This window comes from Panthera tigris, chromosome B3 (genome assembly GCF_018350195.1).
Source record: "Panthera tigris isolate Pti1 chromosome B3, P.tigris_Pti1_mat1.1, whole genome shotgun sequence".
Lineage (NCBI taxonomy): Eukaryota > Metazoa > Chordata > Mammalia > Carnivora > Felidae > Panthera > Panthera tigris.
Genome location: NC_056665.1, coordinates 135410835 through 135425830, shown reverse-complemented (window position 1 = coordinate 135425830; position 14996 = coordinate 135410835). Strand labels below are relative to the sequence as shown.

At 48.8% G+C, this 14996-nt stretch overlaps 1 protein-coding gene across 4 annotated transcripts in view; it reads left to right on the top strand.

Moving 5' to 3' along the window:
* BTBD7 (BTB domain containing 7) overlaps positions 1-6670 on the top strand; it is a 57404-nt gene extending 50734 nt beyond the window's left edge. For 3 of the 4 annotated variants that reach the window (XM_007094936.2, XM_042990430.1, XM_042990429.1), the window contains exon 10: positions 1152-6669. In XM_007094936.2, coding sequence (XP_007094998.2) covers positions 1152-1967 — 816 coding nt within the window. In that variant the 3' untranslated portion in view covers positions 1968-6669. Of the gene's footprint in view, positions 1-1151 lie in introns of all 4 variants that reach the window. The other variant, XM_042990428.1, reaches the window with a different exon arrangement.
* Positions 6671-14996: the final 8326 nt, after the last annotated feature.

Sequence of the window (14996 nt, the reverse complement as noted above, 5' to 3'; positions counted from 1 at the left end):
ATGGGTTCGAGCCCCGCGTCAGGCTCTGTGCTGATAGCTCAGAGCCTGGAACCTGCTTCCGATTCTGTGTCTCCCTCTCTCTGCCCCTTCCCTGCTCATGCTCTGTCTCTCTCTGTCTCTCAAAGATGAATAAACATTTAAAAAAAAATTTTTAATACAGCTTTTGGAATCTGTGGACTAGTGTACACCTTGGGTCAAATTATATTCTTTCCTCACTTTATACCCTGCTACCTACTCTCCCACCTGTCCTCCCAAGCCCCTAAAAAAAGAAGAAGCAACAGAGGTCGATAGTATTTGATAAGGCAAGTTCCCATCCTATTGGCCCAGCCCTTGGTTTTACAATTACAAAGTTCTATTTTTTTTCAATTTTATTTTATTTTGAAGTTTCTTTTCAGAGAGGACAGACGTGCACACGATCAAGGAAGGGGCAGAGAGAGTGAGGGAGAGAGAATCCTAAGCAGACTCTGCGCTGTGATCACAGAGCCTGACTTGGGGCTTGATCCCACGAACCGCAAGATCATGGTTTGAGCCAAGATCAAGAGTCAGACCCTTAACTGACTGAGCCACCCTAGTCCCCTTACTTTTTATTTTAAATAAAATTCCTTTTACAGGTAATTTATTTGTATGTTTGTCGCAGTCTCTTTTTTTAAGCTTTTGTTTTTAAGTAGTCTCTACACCCAATGTGGGGCTCAGACTCACAACCCCAAGATCAAGAGTCACATGCTCCACCAACCCAGCCAGGTACCCCCATTACAGTCTTGATTACGATAATGAGAAATAGGAAACAGCCTTCATATCAGCAGTGGGAGAATGGTTAAGTAAGCCATGGCTCATCAGTACAGTGGAATAGTAATCTCAAAATTTAGCCACAGATTTATATATGCACTACATTTTGTGAAGATTAATATATGTGCAGAGAAAAAAAAAGTGAGAAATACCTTAAATTGTTAATGGTGATTATCTCAGGGAAGGTTAATGTTTTTGTTTTTGGGTTTTTTTGGCTTCTATGGTTTTCTATATTTTTATCATTCTTAAAACTAAGCCTGTATTACTTTTATAATGAGGAAGCAAAATCAGTGAACATCAGTTTTACAAAGAGGGTGTCATGGGCCTTTTTCTTTTAACCTCTCTTCCTTTATCTCTGTTTGCAGTGTACCCAACCTGTGCTAAACGATCTAATGCCGGACATTGCCATGGGTGTGTCCACACTGTCACTCAAGGACAGGAGGCTTCCAGAACTGGCTGTTGACACAGAATTAAGCCAATCAGTTTCTGAAGTAGGACCAGGGCCTCCCCAGCATCTGTCGTGTATTCCACAGAGGCACACACACACGTCTCGAAAGAAACACACGCTAGAGCAAAAAGCAGATGCTCGAGAAAATCAGCAGGAATATCCGGATTTCTATGACTTCTCAAATGCTGCTTGCAGACCTTCTACGCCTGCTCCTGGCAGACGCACCCCCTCCCCTTCGCAAGGTGGATATTTTGGTCCCGATTTGTATAGCCACAATAAGGCATCACCAAGTGGCTTAAAGTCAGCCTACCTACCTAGCCAGACCTCTCCTAAAAAGCAGGAAGAAGCTAGGAGAGAATATCCACTTTCCCCTGACGGGCATCTACACAGACAAAAGAATGAGCCAATACACCTTGATGTCGTTGAGCAACCTCCCCAGCGGTCAGACTTTCCTTTGGCAGCCCCAGAAAATGTTGGCAATGGTCCAGCCCACGTCAGGGGACGAACAGCAGTAGAAACTGACTTGACTTTTGGGCTGACTCCCAACAGACCCTCACATTCTGCATGCAGCTCTGAAGCTCCGGAAGAGAGACCCAGTAGGAGACTGGCCGACAGCGAGTCCCTGGGCCATGGAGCTCAGCGAAATTCCGATTTAGAAAGGGAAGATTCAATAAGCAGGGGAAGGAGGTCACCAAGCAAGCCAGACTTCCTCTATAAAAAGTCTGCCCTCTGAGAGCAACCTCCAAGTCGTCTGTGCCTGAGATGTGAAACATCCCATTTTATGATGTAACCCAACAACTTAGAGACCAGTTTATTGATGCCAGCGAACTCAGTTTCACATTAGTTTATTCTCGTTTTTGTATATACATGTTTATTAGACATGGCATGCTAAGAGGGTTATTTTGAATGCTGCATCTGTCTATTTTGTGTTTGAACAATTATGTGGGGAAGCATTTTTAAGAGCAAGCAAGCTGGCACTTTTTTTTCTCTTTACAAATGATGGGATTTTTTTTGCACTTGTACATTTATTTTATCTGTGTTGATTTTATATCAGTATGTTACACTTTATTGCCACATTTAAAGGAACTGTATTTTCATACTTTTTTGCATTTTACCTTTCATCTACCAGTTTCCACGTGCATTGGATTGCACACTAAGATGTATTTTCTTATGAAATAGTTCTGTGTTTATTTTTTAATTATAGAAATTCCAAAGAACAGCACATCAAAATGCTCCTCTCTTTTCAGTAATCGTTTTAGTTCAGAAATCTTCCTGCTCAGTCTCCATAAACCTAGTATCATTCTTTCTTACTTAGTAAGTCTTTGGGAGCTGGTCTTCATTCCTTCAGCGGGAGTCCAATCAGGATCCTGAAGTTTTCTGGTTCCATAAAGAACAGAAAGGAGCAAAGCCTTTTGTGCCCAGGCTTAAAGCTCTTGCTTTGTTCCCAGTGTGGACGCTGTCAGAATTCCTGCGAATGCTGGTAGTGTGGATCAGCGTATCACTAGATGAGGTTCTAAAGACATCAGATTTTCTGGAATCCTAAGGCAGTGGAAATAACGAAGTGACTTAAAGCTTGCACTACGGGATTTCTGGTTCTGAGCTTCGACTCTCCAGCTGAGGACTGCTTGCTGCCTTCAGTTGTCTTGCTCTCTGTGGGAAAAAAAAAACAAAAGGGCTTCAGTCTTATGGATGTCATTTGGTGTTTGTAAGCCTATGTTTTCTTTTAAATGTTTTTCAAAGTGTGTCTGAATTTTGGTGTCCTAAAAAAGTTGTTGTAGAACGCATAATGCTTTGTCACCAAAAAAAGAAAAAGAAACCTTTTTTTTTTTCTTTTCCCAGTGAAACACTACATGTCCTACTTGAACTCCATTGGGGGGCGCTGGTTTGGGATTTTACTGAACCACTGAGCACATGGGATCTTTTAAGATCCTCTCCCTTGGAAGGGCAATGTGTGAGCTAAGGACTGTTTTTTTTTTCTTACTCTCCAGTGTAAATATATTAGTATTTGAGTTTTTAAATCACTTTAACATTATTTGAGCATTCACTTTGTATTTTTACAAACACATACACACACAGCCGTAGCACTTAGAAGAAAAGAGACTTGCTGAACATCCCCTCATATGAAGGATGTCTGGGAGCCTCTTTTCTGCGTATGTATATATATATAAAACTATGAATCACTCACACTCACTCTAAAACTATGCAGGGCTAGGGAGCCTTTACAAGCTACCATATAAATGAATTACATGCACTTTTAAGTAAATAGGTTTCTATTGGGTGTCAACAACTCTGATTTCTCCCGAAGCTGTAGTTTCTCTTACAGTCTTTCCTACTTCACCCTGTGGATATACACTCAGGAATAATCTGACATTTTAAAAAATCCTAACAGTCGGTAGTCTCAAAGATGAGGAACTCGTCAGTCTATCCGCATACGGCCAACCGTTGCCCCGCGTTGTGCTGCCCGCCGAGTTGGCTGCTGCTGGCGTGCTCATCGATGCCGGCGGTGGTGCGCACTGAGCTCCATGCCTCCCGGAGCGAACACTCAGCCCCTGGGAGGTTGGCTAGCTTCGCCTTTGAGGCTCCTTTTTTTTTTTAGAGCTAGAAAAACATAGGACTCTGTTCTCATTTTGAGGAGGTTTGACTCTTTATAATAGATGATGGTGTCTTTTGAAGCCGATCTCATTCTGTCTCCAGAAACAAAACTGTTAATTCCATCATATTCCTTAACGTGTATTTATATACATGTCTTGACATGAATTACTTTGATGTAGTTTTAGATTTCTATTCTGAATTCAGACCGTACCACGCTAGTACCGCAAATAAGAGTGAGTAGAGCTAATCTGGGTGGGAAAAAGCTTTCTCATCTCTGACCTGTATTTTTCAAAATGTTAGATAAGAGCTATTTGACGTCACACGTTCATTTTTCTGAAAATGTATCAAATATTCTTTCATATTCCCCAAACATAAAAACAAGTGGCCACTGTTCCTACTTTAATTTATGAAGTTTGCTTTTACTAATTTAATAGCTGCTCTGACTAAACTGTGTGTAGAGAGGAACTGACTCTAACCCATGGGATTGTGGACTGGTGAGACTTTGCAGAAGGTAAGCAGATGTGGCTTGTGTGTGTTCGGGTGGGCGACAGTGGACTTCTGATGTACCTTGTGAGGCGTGGTGGCCGGGGTAGGTGAACAGCTGTGTGCCTCTGGCTTTGGAACCCACCTCTTCAATCCTTTGTAATGCGAACCTGGCACTAAAATCTTCTAATGCTGTTGTACTAAGATAAATGTGAAGCCTGAGTAAGATGGCTCTTAGAGAAAAAAAGCGTATGTAGAATATAAAATTTGGGACCTGGCGTGTCACTCAGTTTAGAAATTTCATGAGAACCAAATCTCAGAAAGAATACCAGATCTCCTCTTGAGACCGTGGATAATCAGGCCATCAGACAATCACCTCCCTCGGTGCCCACTGTGTGAAAGTTTAGAGAACTACCGTTTAGCCCCTGGAGCAGAAAGAGAAGATCCATGTTTCTTCAAGATGCTGTTGGTCTTTTTCTTATATTTTTGTCTTAGTTTTGTGATTTTGATGGATAATTTAACTACAAAGTCACCTGTGACTCGAAAAGAAATAGCATGAAAGGCAAAAACGATCACTGAAAAGCAGCCATTTGAGTTTTCCACATATCACGGCCTTTGTCCCATCCCCCTTAGCCTTCTCCAGGCATACATCCTAGACCTAAGCTCTCCTGGCATTTCCAGAACCAGTTGGATCTTCAGGATTTTTAACAAGTTCTTTGTATTTGAGTCTTTTTGTCGAACTGTCTGTGAAACTTTACCTATTCTTGGTTTTGCGTCCTCAACTCTTTATTACAAGATTGCCATCCTTTATTGGATTTTCTTTTGGTTGTTTGTTCACATTCTGGCATTGGACGGTCCTTGTCCATTTGAATGAGGGTGATGATGCAGAGTGTGAAGGGGGCAGTGTGGGGGCGGCAGGGGCTCCCAGCCGACCCCGCACCAGTCTCTGGAGGGGAAGGGTTAACATTTCTCAGTAACTACTCAGCAAAATAGGTATTTTCGTGATGTGTCATCCTCCTTTTAGGGGGAAACGTGTTTCATGAAACACTTCTAAGACACTTGTTTTGCAATTCTAAGGCATTCATGTTTTTAGCTTAGGAATGAACTCAAAGGGAAATGACTTTTTTTTTTTTTAATTATTATTTGGTTGACTTTCAACTTTTCAGTTGAAAGTTACTATTACAGCAGCAGTGATGGGTGCTATTCCCGGTTCTGCAATGGTTTACTTTGTCTACTAAGTGGTTTACTTTCAAACCTCATTACACATAACCTTGCTAAAAGAGTTGCCGTCACACACTAAAAGGTATTTGACTATTTTCCATGGACACTGTCATATGAACAATGTTTTATGAACTGTTAAGTTGTCTTTTTGTCCTGGAGATTGCAATAGCGGTTGCACAATTGTTTTATTGGCAAGTCTTTGGGTTTTTTTTTTTTTTTCCTTCTAGAAAACCCTCAGACCATGTGTCAGCCTTCCACATTCTGAATATCATAACGCTGTGGCCGTTTCTAGAAAGATGACTTACAAGTGTGTGTCTTGAAAACAGCCTCTCGTGTTGGTGTGTTTACGTGGGTTCTAAGAGACGAGGTAAGCTCTGGAAGCTTCTTTGTGTACTACACGTGACCGTGTATCCGGGTTCCATGGGCAGGTGGTGTGGGATCCTGCTCTTAGATGGGGTGGCTCAAAGATACAGATTCCTGAATTCCACTTGCCGTTTGTGTACCACATCTATACTTCAGAGAGGTGGCATCTTCTACAACACTGCATTTCCTGTGGTTGTGCTGTTACTGCTATGAAGTCAAGTGCCTTCAATGCTAAAGGCTCAGAAATTTTTCTTAAACGGATTTCATGTCCTATGCAAGTGTTTTCTACAACCTGCATAACCAGTACTTTGTAAAACTTGTTTACGCTTCAATTGTACATAGTGTTTTTTAAAGAAATATATAGTATTTTTATTTAGGTACCTCCAAACTTGAATTCGTCTGTGTGAAGCATTGTAAAACGATACATTTCTCTTTTGAGTATCATTACGGTTGTACAAAGGTTTCCACTGGTTCTATTTTTCTACTGTTACTAATAAGCATGTAGCACTGACTTTATCCTACATATAGTTGGCATTTCAAATAAACGGCTTGTATAGAACCTGCTGACTTGGATAGTCTGTTTCAGCCCTGTAGCACGCAATCCTCAACTTAGGGGTGGGGTGATGGTACCACCCCAAGGGTAGAATTTTGAAGAAAGGTGAATGTCCCCTGTGTCTCCAGGGTTTCAGTCCATCAGGGGCTTTTAAAAATTATTACGGTTTTCTTGGAATACCACATTTTCATCTGAGTCAGATTCATTCTTTTACTTCACTGGGAAATTTCTGAGAGATTTCAGCTTACAAATTGTAGCAAAGTTACTTGCACAGGGGTCTCCAAAGGAAGTTCTGCATCCTGACCGCATGAACCCCCGCCCAGAGTGTGCCAACCACGGTGGTCAGTTACTGAGAGACCCAGATGTGTCCCAAGACTCATAGGTGTCCAAGCGTCTACACTTTTTTCTCTTTCAAACTAGGGCTCCTTCATATTTTTCAATTTGAAAGGGTAATGGAGTCATGATCTTGATGATCTTGACTAGTTTTCTGAAAAATCATATGTGAAACAAAGTTTTCTAATTACCATTTTCTCAATTGCTATAAAATCTATCATTTTTTATTTTAATCATTTTACTAATAAATTCATTCTAACCTTTCCACCTTCATGCCTTACTAAGGCGATTCTCCATCTTAGGTTTAACTGTGGACTTTCAAGATAAAATATAAGGTGGTTTTTTTTTTTTGTTTTTTTTTTTTTTTGTATGTGAGCTTCTTAAAGATCTAAAAATGAAAAATTGAATAAGTCAACTTCATTCCTGTGCTTGCAGATGGCCCTAGGACAGTGGGTTCAGGCAGCTCCCTAGCCACATCAGGCCTCACCTTTCCTTAGGGCACTGAGGAATAGTTCTTGGGTCCAGCCTCCACAGCAGACAGCCAACAGGACACCTATTCTCAGAAACTTTGGACTCTTGCTGGAAATGACTTTTGTCCCAGAAACAAAGCAGGACAGAGCAGTAAGAGGTTATCATGGCAGAGGGGAAGACTGGCTCGACATGGCCCAGGAATGAATGGGAGGCGAAACATGCCAGATTCATGTTTATTTTTTTTTCTTTATTTTTCTTTATTTTTTTTTCTTTAATCAATGAATTAGGTACTTCCTTTAATACATGCTATCATTAGTGCTATTTTATTACAGATGAGAAAACCAAAGCACAGAGATATCAAGTAACTTGTCCAAGGTCACACACCTAGTAAGTTAGTAAAGGCCTCAGGCTCAAACCCAGACAGTGTGGCTCCGGAGCCCAAGTTCTGAACCATGGAATTGTACGGCGCACCAGGAGGTGTGGTGGCCCGGGCAGGGAAGCATAATGTGCTGGGGGTGGAGGTAGGCATGAGTGAGGCGTGCATTTGTTCCGCAAACATTTATTTGTTCAATAAGTAAGTGACTTCTAACTGCCAGACTGCTAAGTCCTGAGATGACGGTGATGAACAAGACACAGCCATGCCCATAACAATTTTTGGGTCTTGAGGAACAAAAGACACTGGATTATTACAGAAGTTAAGGCTGGGGGTCTAACCGGTCCCGGGATTGGGAAGACTTAGTGTGGAAGGAAGTGAGTTGCAGAGTGCAATCAAGGGAAAGCCCGAACCACGGCGCAAGGAGGAGAGGGATTCGCGGGGAGGGTTTCCAGGAAGATGCAGAACCTGAGGCAGGAGGAGTCGGGTCGGCAGAAGGTTGGGAGTCTAATGTCGGTCGTCTGCACTTGGCCATCCTGTGCAAGCTTAGACGCTCAGAGGAAAGGGTCTGAGCTGGAGGTGCTAGGTGGGAGTTGTCTACATATGTGGGCACGTGGAAAGCCTTGGGAGTAGATTGGGGACTACGGGGGAAAGGTTTAAGATGAAAAGAGGGCCCGGGGTGCCGAAGCATCCGACTTCGGCTCAGGTCGTGATCTTGCGGTTTGTGAGTCCCAGCCCCACATTGGGCTCTGCTGACAGCTCAGAGCCTGGAGCCTGCTTCAGATTCTGTGTCTCCCTCTCTCTCTGCCCCTACCCTGCTCATGCACACGCGTTCTCTCTCCCTCCCTCTCTCTCTCTCTCTCTCTCTCTCTCTCTCTCAAAAATAAACATTGAAAACAAAAAAGATGAAAAGAGGGCCCAGGAATCAACTTGGAGGAACTCTGACCTTCACAGTTCAGCTAGGGGGAGCTGCTGGCTAAGGCTGCCTACCAGGTAGAAAGGAAACCAGCATATGTGTCATTCCAAAGGCCAGGCAGGGCCTGGCTGCAAAGCAAGGACTATGAGGGGCCTGGGTGGCTCAGCTCAGTTGGTTAAGACTTCGGTTCAGGTCATGATCTCCTAGTTCCGTGAAGTTCGAGCTCCGCATTGGGCTCTGTGACGACACTGCAGAACCTGCTTGGGACTCTCTCCCTGGCCATCTCAAAAAAAAAAAAAAAAAAAGTTAAAAAAAAAAAAAAGCAGGGACTATGATCTTCAGAATGTAGGAAGTAAAAGAAGTGAAAATACAAAGTAATGCACACCATGCTCCTACTTGTGGGAAAACAAGACAAAGGAGGTCTGTAATACACCCGCATAGATGAAAAGATGTCCAAGGGGTCTGTACAAATGTTCCCAGGACGGCCTTAAGGGGCGTTGTCAGCGGGTGGGGGCTTAACGTACACATTTTGTCCTGGTTGAATTTTCAAGTTACATGCATGTATTACCTTTTCAAGCTAATTAAAAGAAGTTAGAGACCAATTCCACCCTTCTTGCTGCTCAGAGATTTGGGGAGATAAGGCCCAAAAGATGCTTTGGGCTAGCAGCCCATGGAGGAGAGTGAGGCTGGCAAGGCTGCAGGCTGGGGAAGGAGGGAGTGGGAGGTGAGACGCAGAGACGAGCCTGAGTGGCTCTGGGGTGGGGGCGGGAGAGAGGAGCTACAACACCCCGTTCCTAATCCAGCTGCTTTCTGCAGGTGTTCGGAGATCATTCAGCAATAGCTGAATGTTCGTCTTAGAATCCTCAAGGGAACACCAGGGAAGGTTTCCCGCCCCGCCCCTGCCCCCCCCCCCGCCACGATGCCAGTTACCAGAACCTACCATCCCCCACTTGATGGCACCAGGGGGGCAGATGAACTGAGACATCTGGTCATTCCTGGTGTTTGGTCATCCTGTACAGAAGGACACTGGCATGCCGCCCACAGGAAGTGAGCCTCAGGATCCCCAGATCCCCCCTGTCACGTTCTCTCTGCTTGTCTGGGTTTGAAGCGCGTTCCCTTTGACAGAAAGGACCGAAGTCAGGTACAAGGTTCTGCCCTCCGTCACCTGCTAACTTTGCACTGTCCCTGCTCCAAATGCAGCTTTACACATGGCACTGATAATGACACTGGGATTTTTCATGGGCTTCACTTCAGTGACCCCCTGACATGTCCCTCCATCTGCATATTTCTGGCTCACGGACCCCTTTTTATTCAGTCTCTGAAACCTCCCCGCCTGCCCGCCCCAGAGCTGCCCATGCACATTTCCTCAGATGCCCGCCTGAGCTTTGCATTGGCACCCGGGTGACGTCCTCCTCTGAAGTCTCCCCGGGGTGGGAGCCTCACCTCCTCACAGAGCCTCAGATTTGGAGGCCAGCATCACTGGTCTCTAAACTTTGGGGAATCTGCTGGATGGCGGCGGCTGGACTTCGGAGGGAGTGAAAAGCTGAGGACAGGAAACCCGAGGGAGGAAGGGCTCAGTGAGGACAGTCACGGGGGTGCCAACCACGGCACATCCGGGCCTCAGGGACCTGGGGTCAAGCAGCTCACCCTCAGGGGCCTCATCCTTCAATGGGGTGACAGCAGTTTGCTCGCTGAGCTCTGATGGTGGACTTTGTGTGTTTTGCCTCATAATCCTCAAGGCACCTGAACCGAACGAAGTCTTGTTCCGGTTCTCAGAACAAGAAACTCCTGCCTCGCGGGGCTGCTGTGAGGTGCTGCGGGCAGCTGCTGCCTTCTGCGCCCTCCTCCTGAAACCCCTCAGCCTTACACTACTCAGCTACGTAAGTATCCTCCGTATCCAGAGTCTTCTCTGGGATGTACCTTAAATTCCTCCCCACCCTCCGTGCCTGAACTAAATGCAGTTGCTTTTCCCCTTTCTGTATATTCCAGAAGGCGCGCCAAACCCCTGAGAGACCAGAGTGTGCCCACTTCCCACTGCCCCCCCCCCCCCCGCCGCCCCCCGCTGTGCTTCCTGCCCTGCCGGGGCCTTACCCAGCCCTCCGCCCTCTCCAGCTCCCAGGGAGGCCCCTGACCCCTGCCCGTCGCCCAGCCCTGCCCGGGGGCGTCCCGCCCCCGCAACACCTTCCTCCTCCTCTTCCACCTCAGCTCGGTCCCAGCTCTCCTGACACCCTGCAGCCTGCTCCCAAGCGTGGGCTCCTTCCGGCACTTTCCATGCACCGAGGGTCAGGACGACGTCGGTGCACGGCTGCCTCCCTCAGTCGCGCCTCGAAGCTCCTACCATCTGCCTGCCCCGCTTCCCTTCAGCTCGCCCCCACACTGGCTCTCCTTTCACACCCTGAGTCAGCCTGGCTGTTGTCCTCTCCATCCACGTCTTCACCATCTCCAGCCACCTGCTCTTCCATTTCTGCTGCCCACTCTGTGACACACCTTCCGCTTGTCCCCAGAAGGGCTCCCCTCGCTTCCTGCTCTCCGGCCCCCATCTTCCCTGCCCAGGTCCTCCTGATACCCCTCTTGTGCCTTTTCGAGAACTCTGGCCTCTGACCTCCCGACTCCCCACTCCAGGTATCTGCCCCTTTGCCTTGTGCACTTTCTCAGCCGTCCTCCTGGCCAAACTCAACACATAAACAACGGACGTGTCCATATCCCGCGCCTGGACCCAAGCTTTGGAGGACTATTGAAGACAGTCACATGGTCCCCAGCCCACACCTGCTCTCCCCACCTTCCCAAAGGGCCACCGGGATCCCGCTTGCCGCTTGCTCCTTGGCCTTGTGGGCCAGATGCCTTCAGATGGACACTCACTCAGCGGTGGCCTCAGACCAACACCCCACCTACATCGCCCACCCCTGGTGCGGGGAGGCGGCCTGGCCCCCTGCCCCCTTGGCTCTGGAGCCCACCCTGTCCTGTGTCCTAAGGTCCTCACTTGGTCAGTGAAGCTGTCTCACCCGCAGCCCCTGCTCTGGGTGTTGCCTCCTCACACAGCACTTAGCTGCCCTAGTGTCTCTGACCTTTCAGCCGCACCTTCCAGGCCCACGTCCTCCCTCTCTCTGTCCTGCCCTCCTCCCTGTGCTTCCAGCTGTTTGCTCCCCTCCCTCCCAGCCATCACACCTGGCCTGGTCCCCAACCACCTTCACGTGACAAATTAGGGCGGGCACTGCCCACCTCGTGCCCCCACGTGGAGGGCACTCGGGAGTGCTCTTGACTGTTGCGAGCTGACGTTAGGGAACAGGCTGGCAAGGCTCTGCCTCGGGCCGGCCTCTTCTCTCCTTCCTCTGTCTTGGGAACCAGCTACCCACAGACGGCAGAAACTCCCCAACGTCCTCGGTCAACGGGGAAGCCAGCCCGGCCGTAGAGACCCTGCTTGTCTGTCCCACAGCTGGTGCCTGCCATTGTCTGCCCAATCCCAGAGTTCAGGGTCAGGAGCCCATGACCCCATAGAGAAAGTCATGTTACCCAAATCAGCTTTATGAGGAATGAAGGGGGTTAGGGGAGAAACCCACCTATCTTACCTTTGTCTCTTGGCTCAGTTGGCCTAGAGCTTGTCTAGATCTCAACAGATGCTTTTCGTCTTATGGGACTTGGCAACAGTGACCCCACGACACCCCTAACTTCTGTGCCGTGGCTCCTGGGTCCCGTCCCGCCGCTCTGGCTGCCTCTTGGCTTCCTGTTTCTTGGCTCATCTTTTCAACCTTGTTGCCGGGCATCCTACCTCCTCACTCTTCACATTCCTCCCTGTGACGAGCTCATTCATTCCCACAGCTTCCATCACTCAGCCTGCTGATGACTCACAGCTCCGCCCCTGCCTTGACCCCGGAGCATCAGGCCCCGTTGATGACACCTCCTCTCCGATGCCCACCCCCCCAGCACCTCCCCGTTCCTCCCAAACCTACCCGGTGCCACCACAGAACCCGTGGTCTCTCCCTCGCTCTTGTCCACTCGGGGGCCCCAGCCACAGGGTGAGGTGGAGGCCCCGTGTCCACAGACCCCAAGTCACTAGTGGACACTGCAGTCTTCCTTGGACACCCTGGAATCCTACATCCCTGAGACTCCCACACCGTAAGCTCCAGCGGCCTCCCACTTTTTTAATGTTTATTTTTGAGACAGAGAGAGATAGAGCATGAGCGGGGTAGGGGCAGAGAGGGAGACACGGAATCCGAAGCAGGGTCCAGGTTCCGAGCTGTCAGCACAGAGCCCGACGCGGGGCTCGAACCACAAACTGTGAGATCATGACCCGAGCCGAAGTCAGACGCTCAACCGACTGAGCCACCCAGGCGTCTGCAGTGGCCTCCCACTTAATCATGGCGCCACCTTGTGGACTCGCGCTCCCAGCGCACTGACCCTCGCTTCAGCCTTGTCTTCCAGGAGTCCCTTCCCCTGCCCCACCGGGGAGACACGGGGCACTGTCGCCGTGAACCCACGCAGGATACAGAGTGACAAGGTTGCATAAACGTGATCCTCTAGGTCCGGTCAGGCCGTGGACCGCGAAGGTTCAAATGGCAAATACGACAAAAACTGCCGCGCGCAGAGGGGCCGAGCTCACTCCACAAACATGCTTGTGGGGGGGGATGAGACACAGCGGATGGGTTGGTTGTTGTGATGGTTAATTTTATGTGTCCACCTGACTCGGCCATGGGGAACCCAGATGTCTGGCTAACATGATGTCTGGGTGTCCGTCTGTGAGGGTGTTTCCAGATGAGGTTAGCATTAGAAGGCAGGGGCCGAGTACAGCAGGCCGCTCTCCCCGGCAGGGGCGCGGGGTGTGGGTACCCTCCGATCTGTTGAGGATCTGAATAGAAGAAAAAGGCGGAGGAAAGAAAAATGTCCTCTCGGCCTGAGTCGGAACATTGATCTTCTGAACTGGGAGAGTCCGTCAGCTCTCAGCTGCTGGTTACCTCGTCAGCTCCCCTTGGGTCTTGGGTTTTCAGTCTTGGACTGGAACCTCACCACCAGCTTTCCCGAGTCTGCAGCTGACAGCAGATCGCAGGACTTCTTGGCCTCCATAATTGTGTGAGCCACTTCCTCATGATATATACAGATAATATATATCGTATATATGTAAGTGTGTGTGTGTACACACACACACACACCCCCAACAGGATATGTTTCTATATCCTATTGGTTCTGTTTCTCCAGAGAGCCCTAATTCAGTGATAAAACTTTTTGATCCAACTATTAGTAGAGCTGCACTGAGGAGCCTTCAGGCCTGAGGCGGAGGCAAGAGAGAGAAGCCAGGAGACTGGCATGTGGGTGGGAGGAAAGGGGAGCACGAGCCACGGGCCCCACAGGAGGAGAGTTGGCTGAGGAGAAGCCCAGGTGGGAGTCTCCAGGTGGGCAGTCAGGGCAGAGCTGCTAAGGCAGGTGCCCGAGAGCATCATGAACCACCCTCCCACTCCAGCCAGAGGCATCGCTGGGAAAAGACCAAAGATTTGGATGGGAGGTCGGTGGACAAGTCCAGAAGCCACAACTAGCCTTTTTGCTTGGGAAAATACACCAAGGACTAAGAGAACAGGGGATGAGTACCATGCGAGATAGCGAGCACTCTGTCACTGCAGGTGAACCACAGTAAAGTTCTCTGCTACAGAGAAGTCTACTAGTCGCACAAGCTTCAGGTAAGGCTTGATCCAGGGGCTCGATGCCCGAATCACCGAACCTCTCTCTCCTCTTTGCCTTCCATGGTGTCGACTCCCTCCAAAGGCTGACCCCTCCAGTGCTTAGAAGATTGATGCCGGCAGCTGGGAGAGGTGTGATCAATGAACCTCAACCACATAGCAGGGGCGGGGGAGCAGAGAGCGAACTGAAAACTGGGGCACTGTCACCAACAGCATGGAGACAAGGGAGCCGAGCGGCCGAGACCAGCATAGGTTGCCAGCGAGGCTCATCCGTGAGGGAGGACCTCCTGTCCTGACAAGTGAGGCTGGGTGACTTCTCAGGTCCCTTCTAACCGAGGGGTCCAGTGACCGTAAGCAGAAGACTATCTAACGCCCAGTGGTTCAGGGGGGCAAGTGAGGCACGTTTGGCTTTGGCCCAGTGCCAAATGCCAGGTGCCTCCTCAGACCAAGGCTCGTATCCAGCAGCCACTTCAAGGTGACCTGACTGGGCGACAGTGTCACCGGCTGCCGGGAACTGGGTTGGTTTCCCGAACGTCCCATGTTCCCCAGACCACACTCGTCTCCCCTGGGGAGCTGAACTAGGTCACCGCCAAGGTCCTGCAGTACTTGGGCTGCTCTCAATTTCCTTCTGCTTCACCAGAGTCCTTTAGGGGAGCTGGGAGAACTGCGGCTTTCCTGGCACCGAGGGGAATCTAATCCCCAGCTGTCAGATAGGTGGGCGGTTCTGGGGCCACACACAGCCCTTCATTCGCGAGCTTAACTCACCGCGGGTGATGACCAGAGTCTGAATA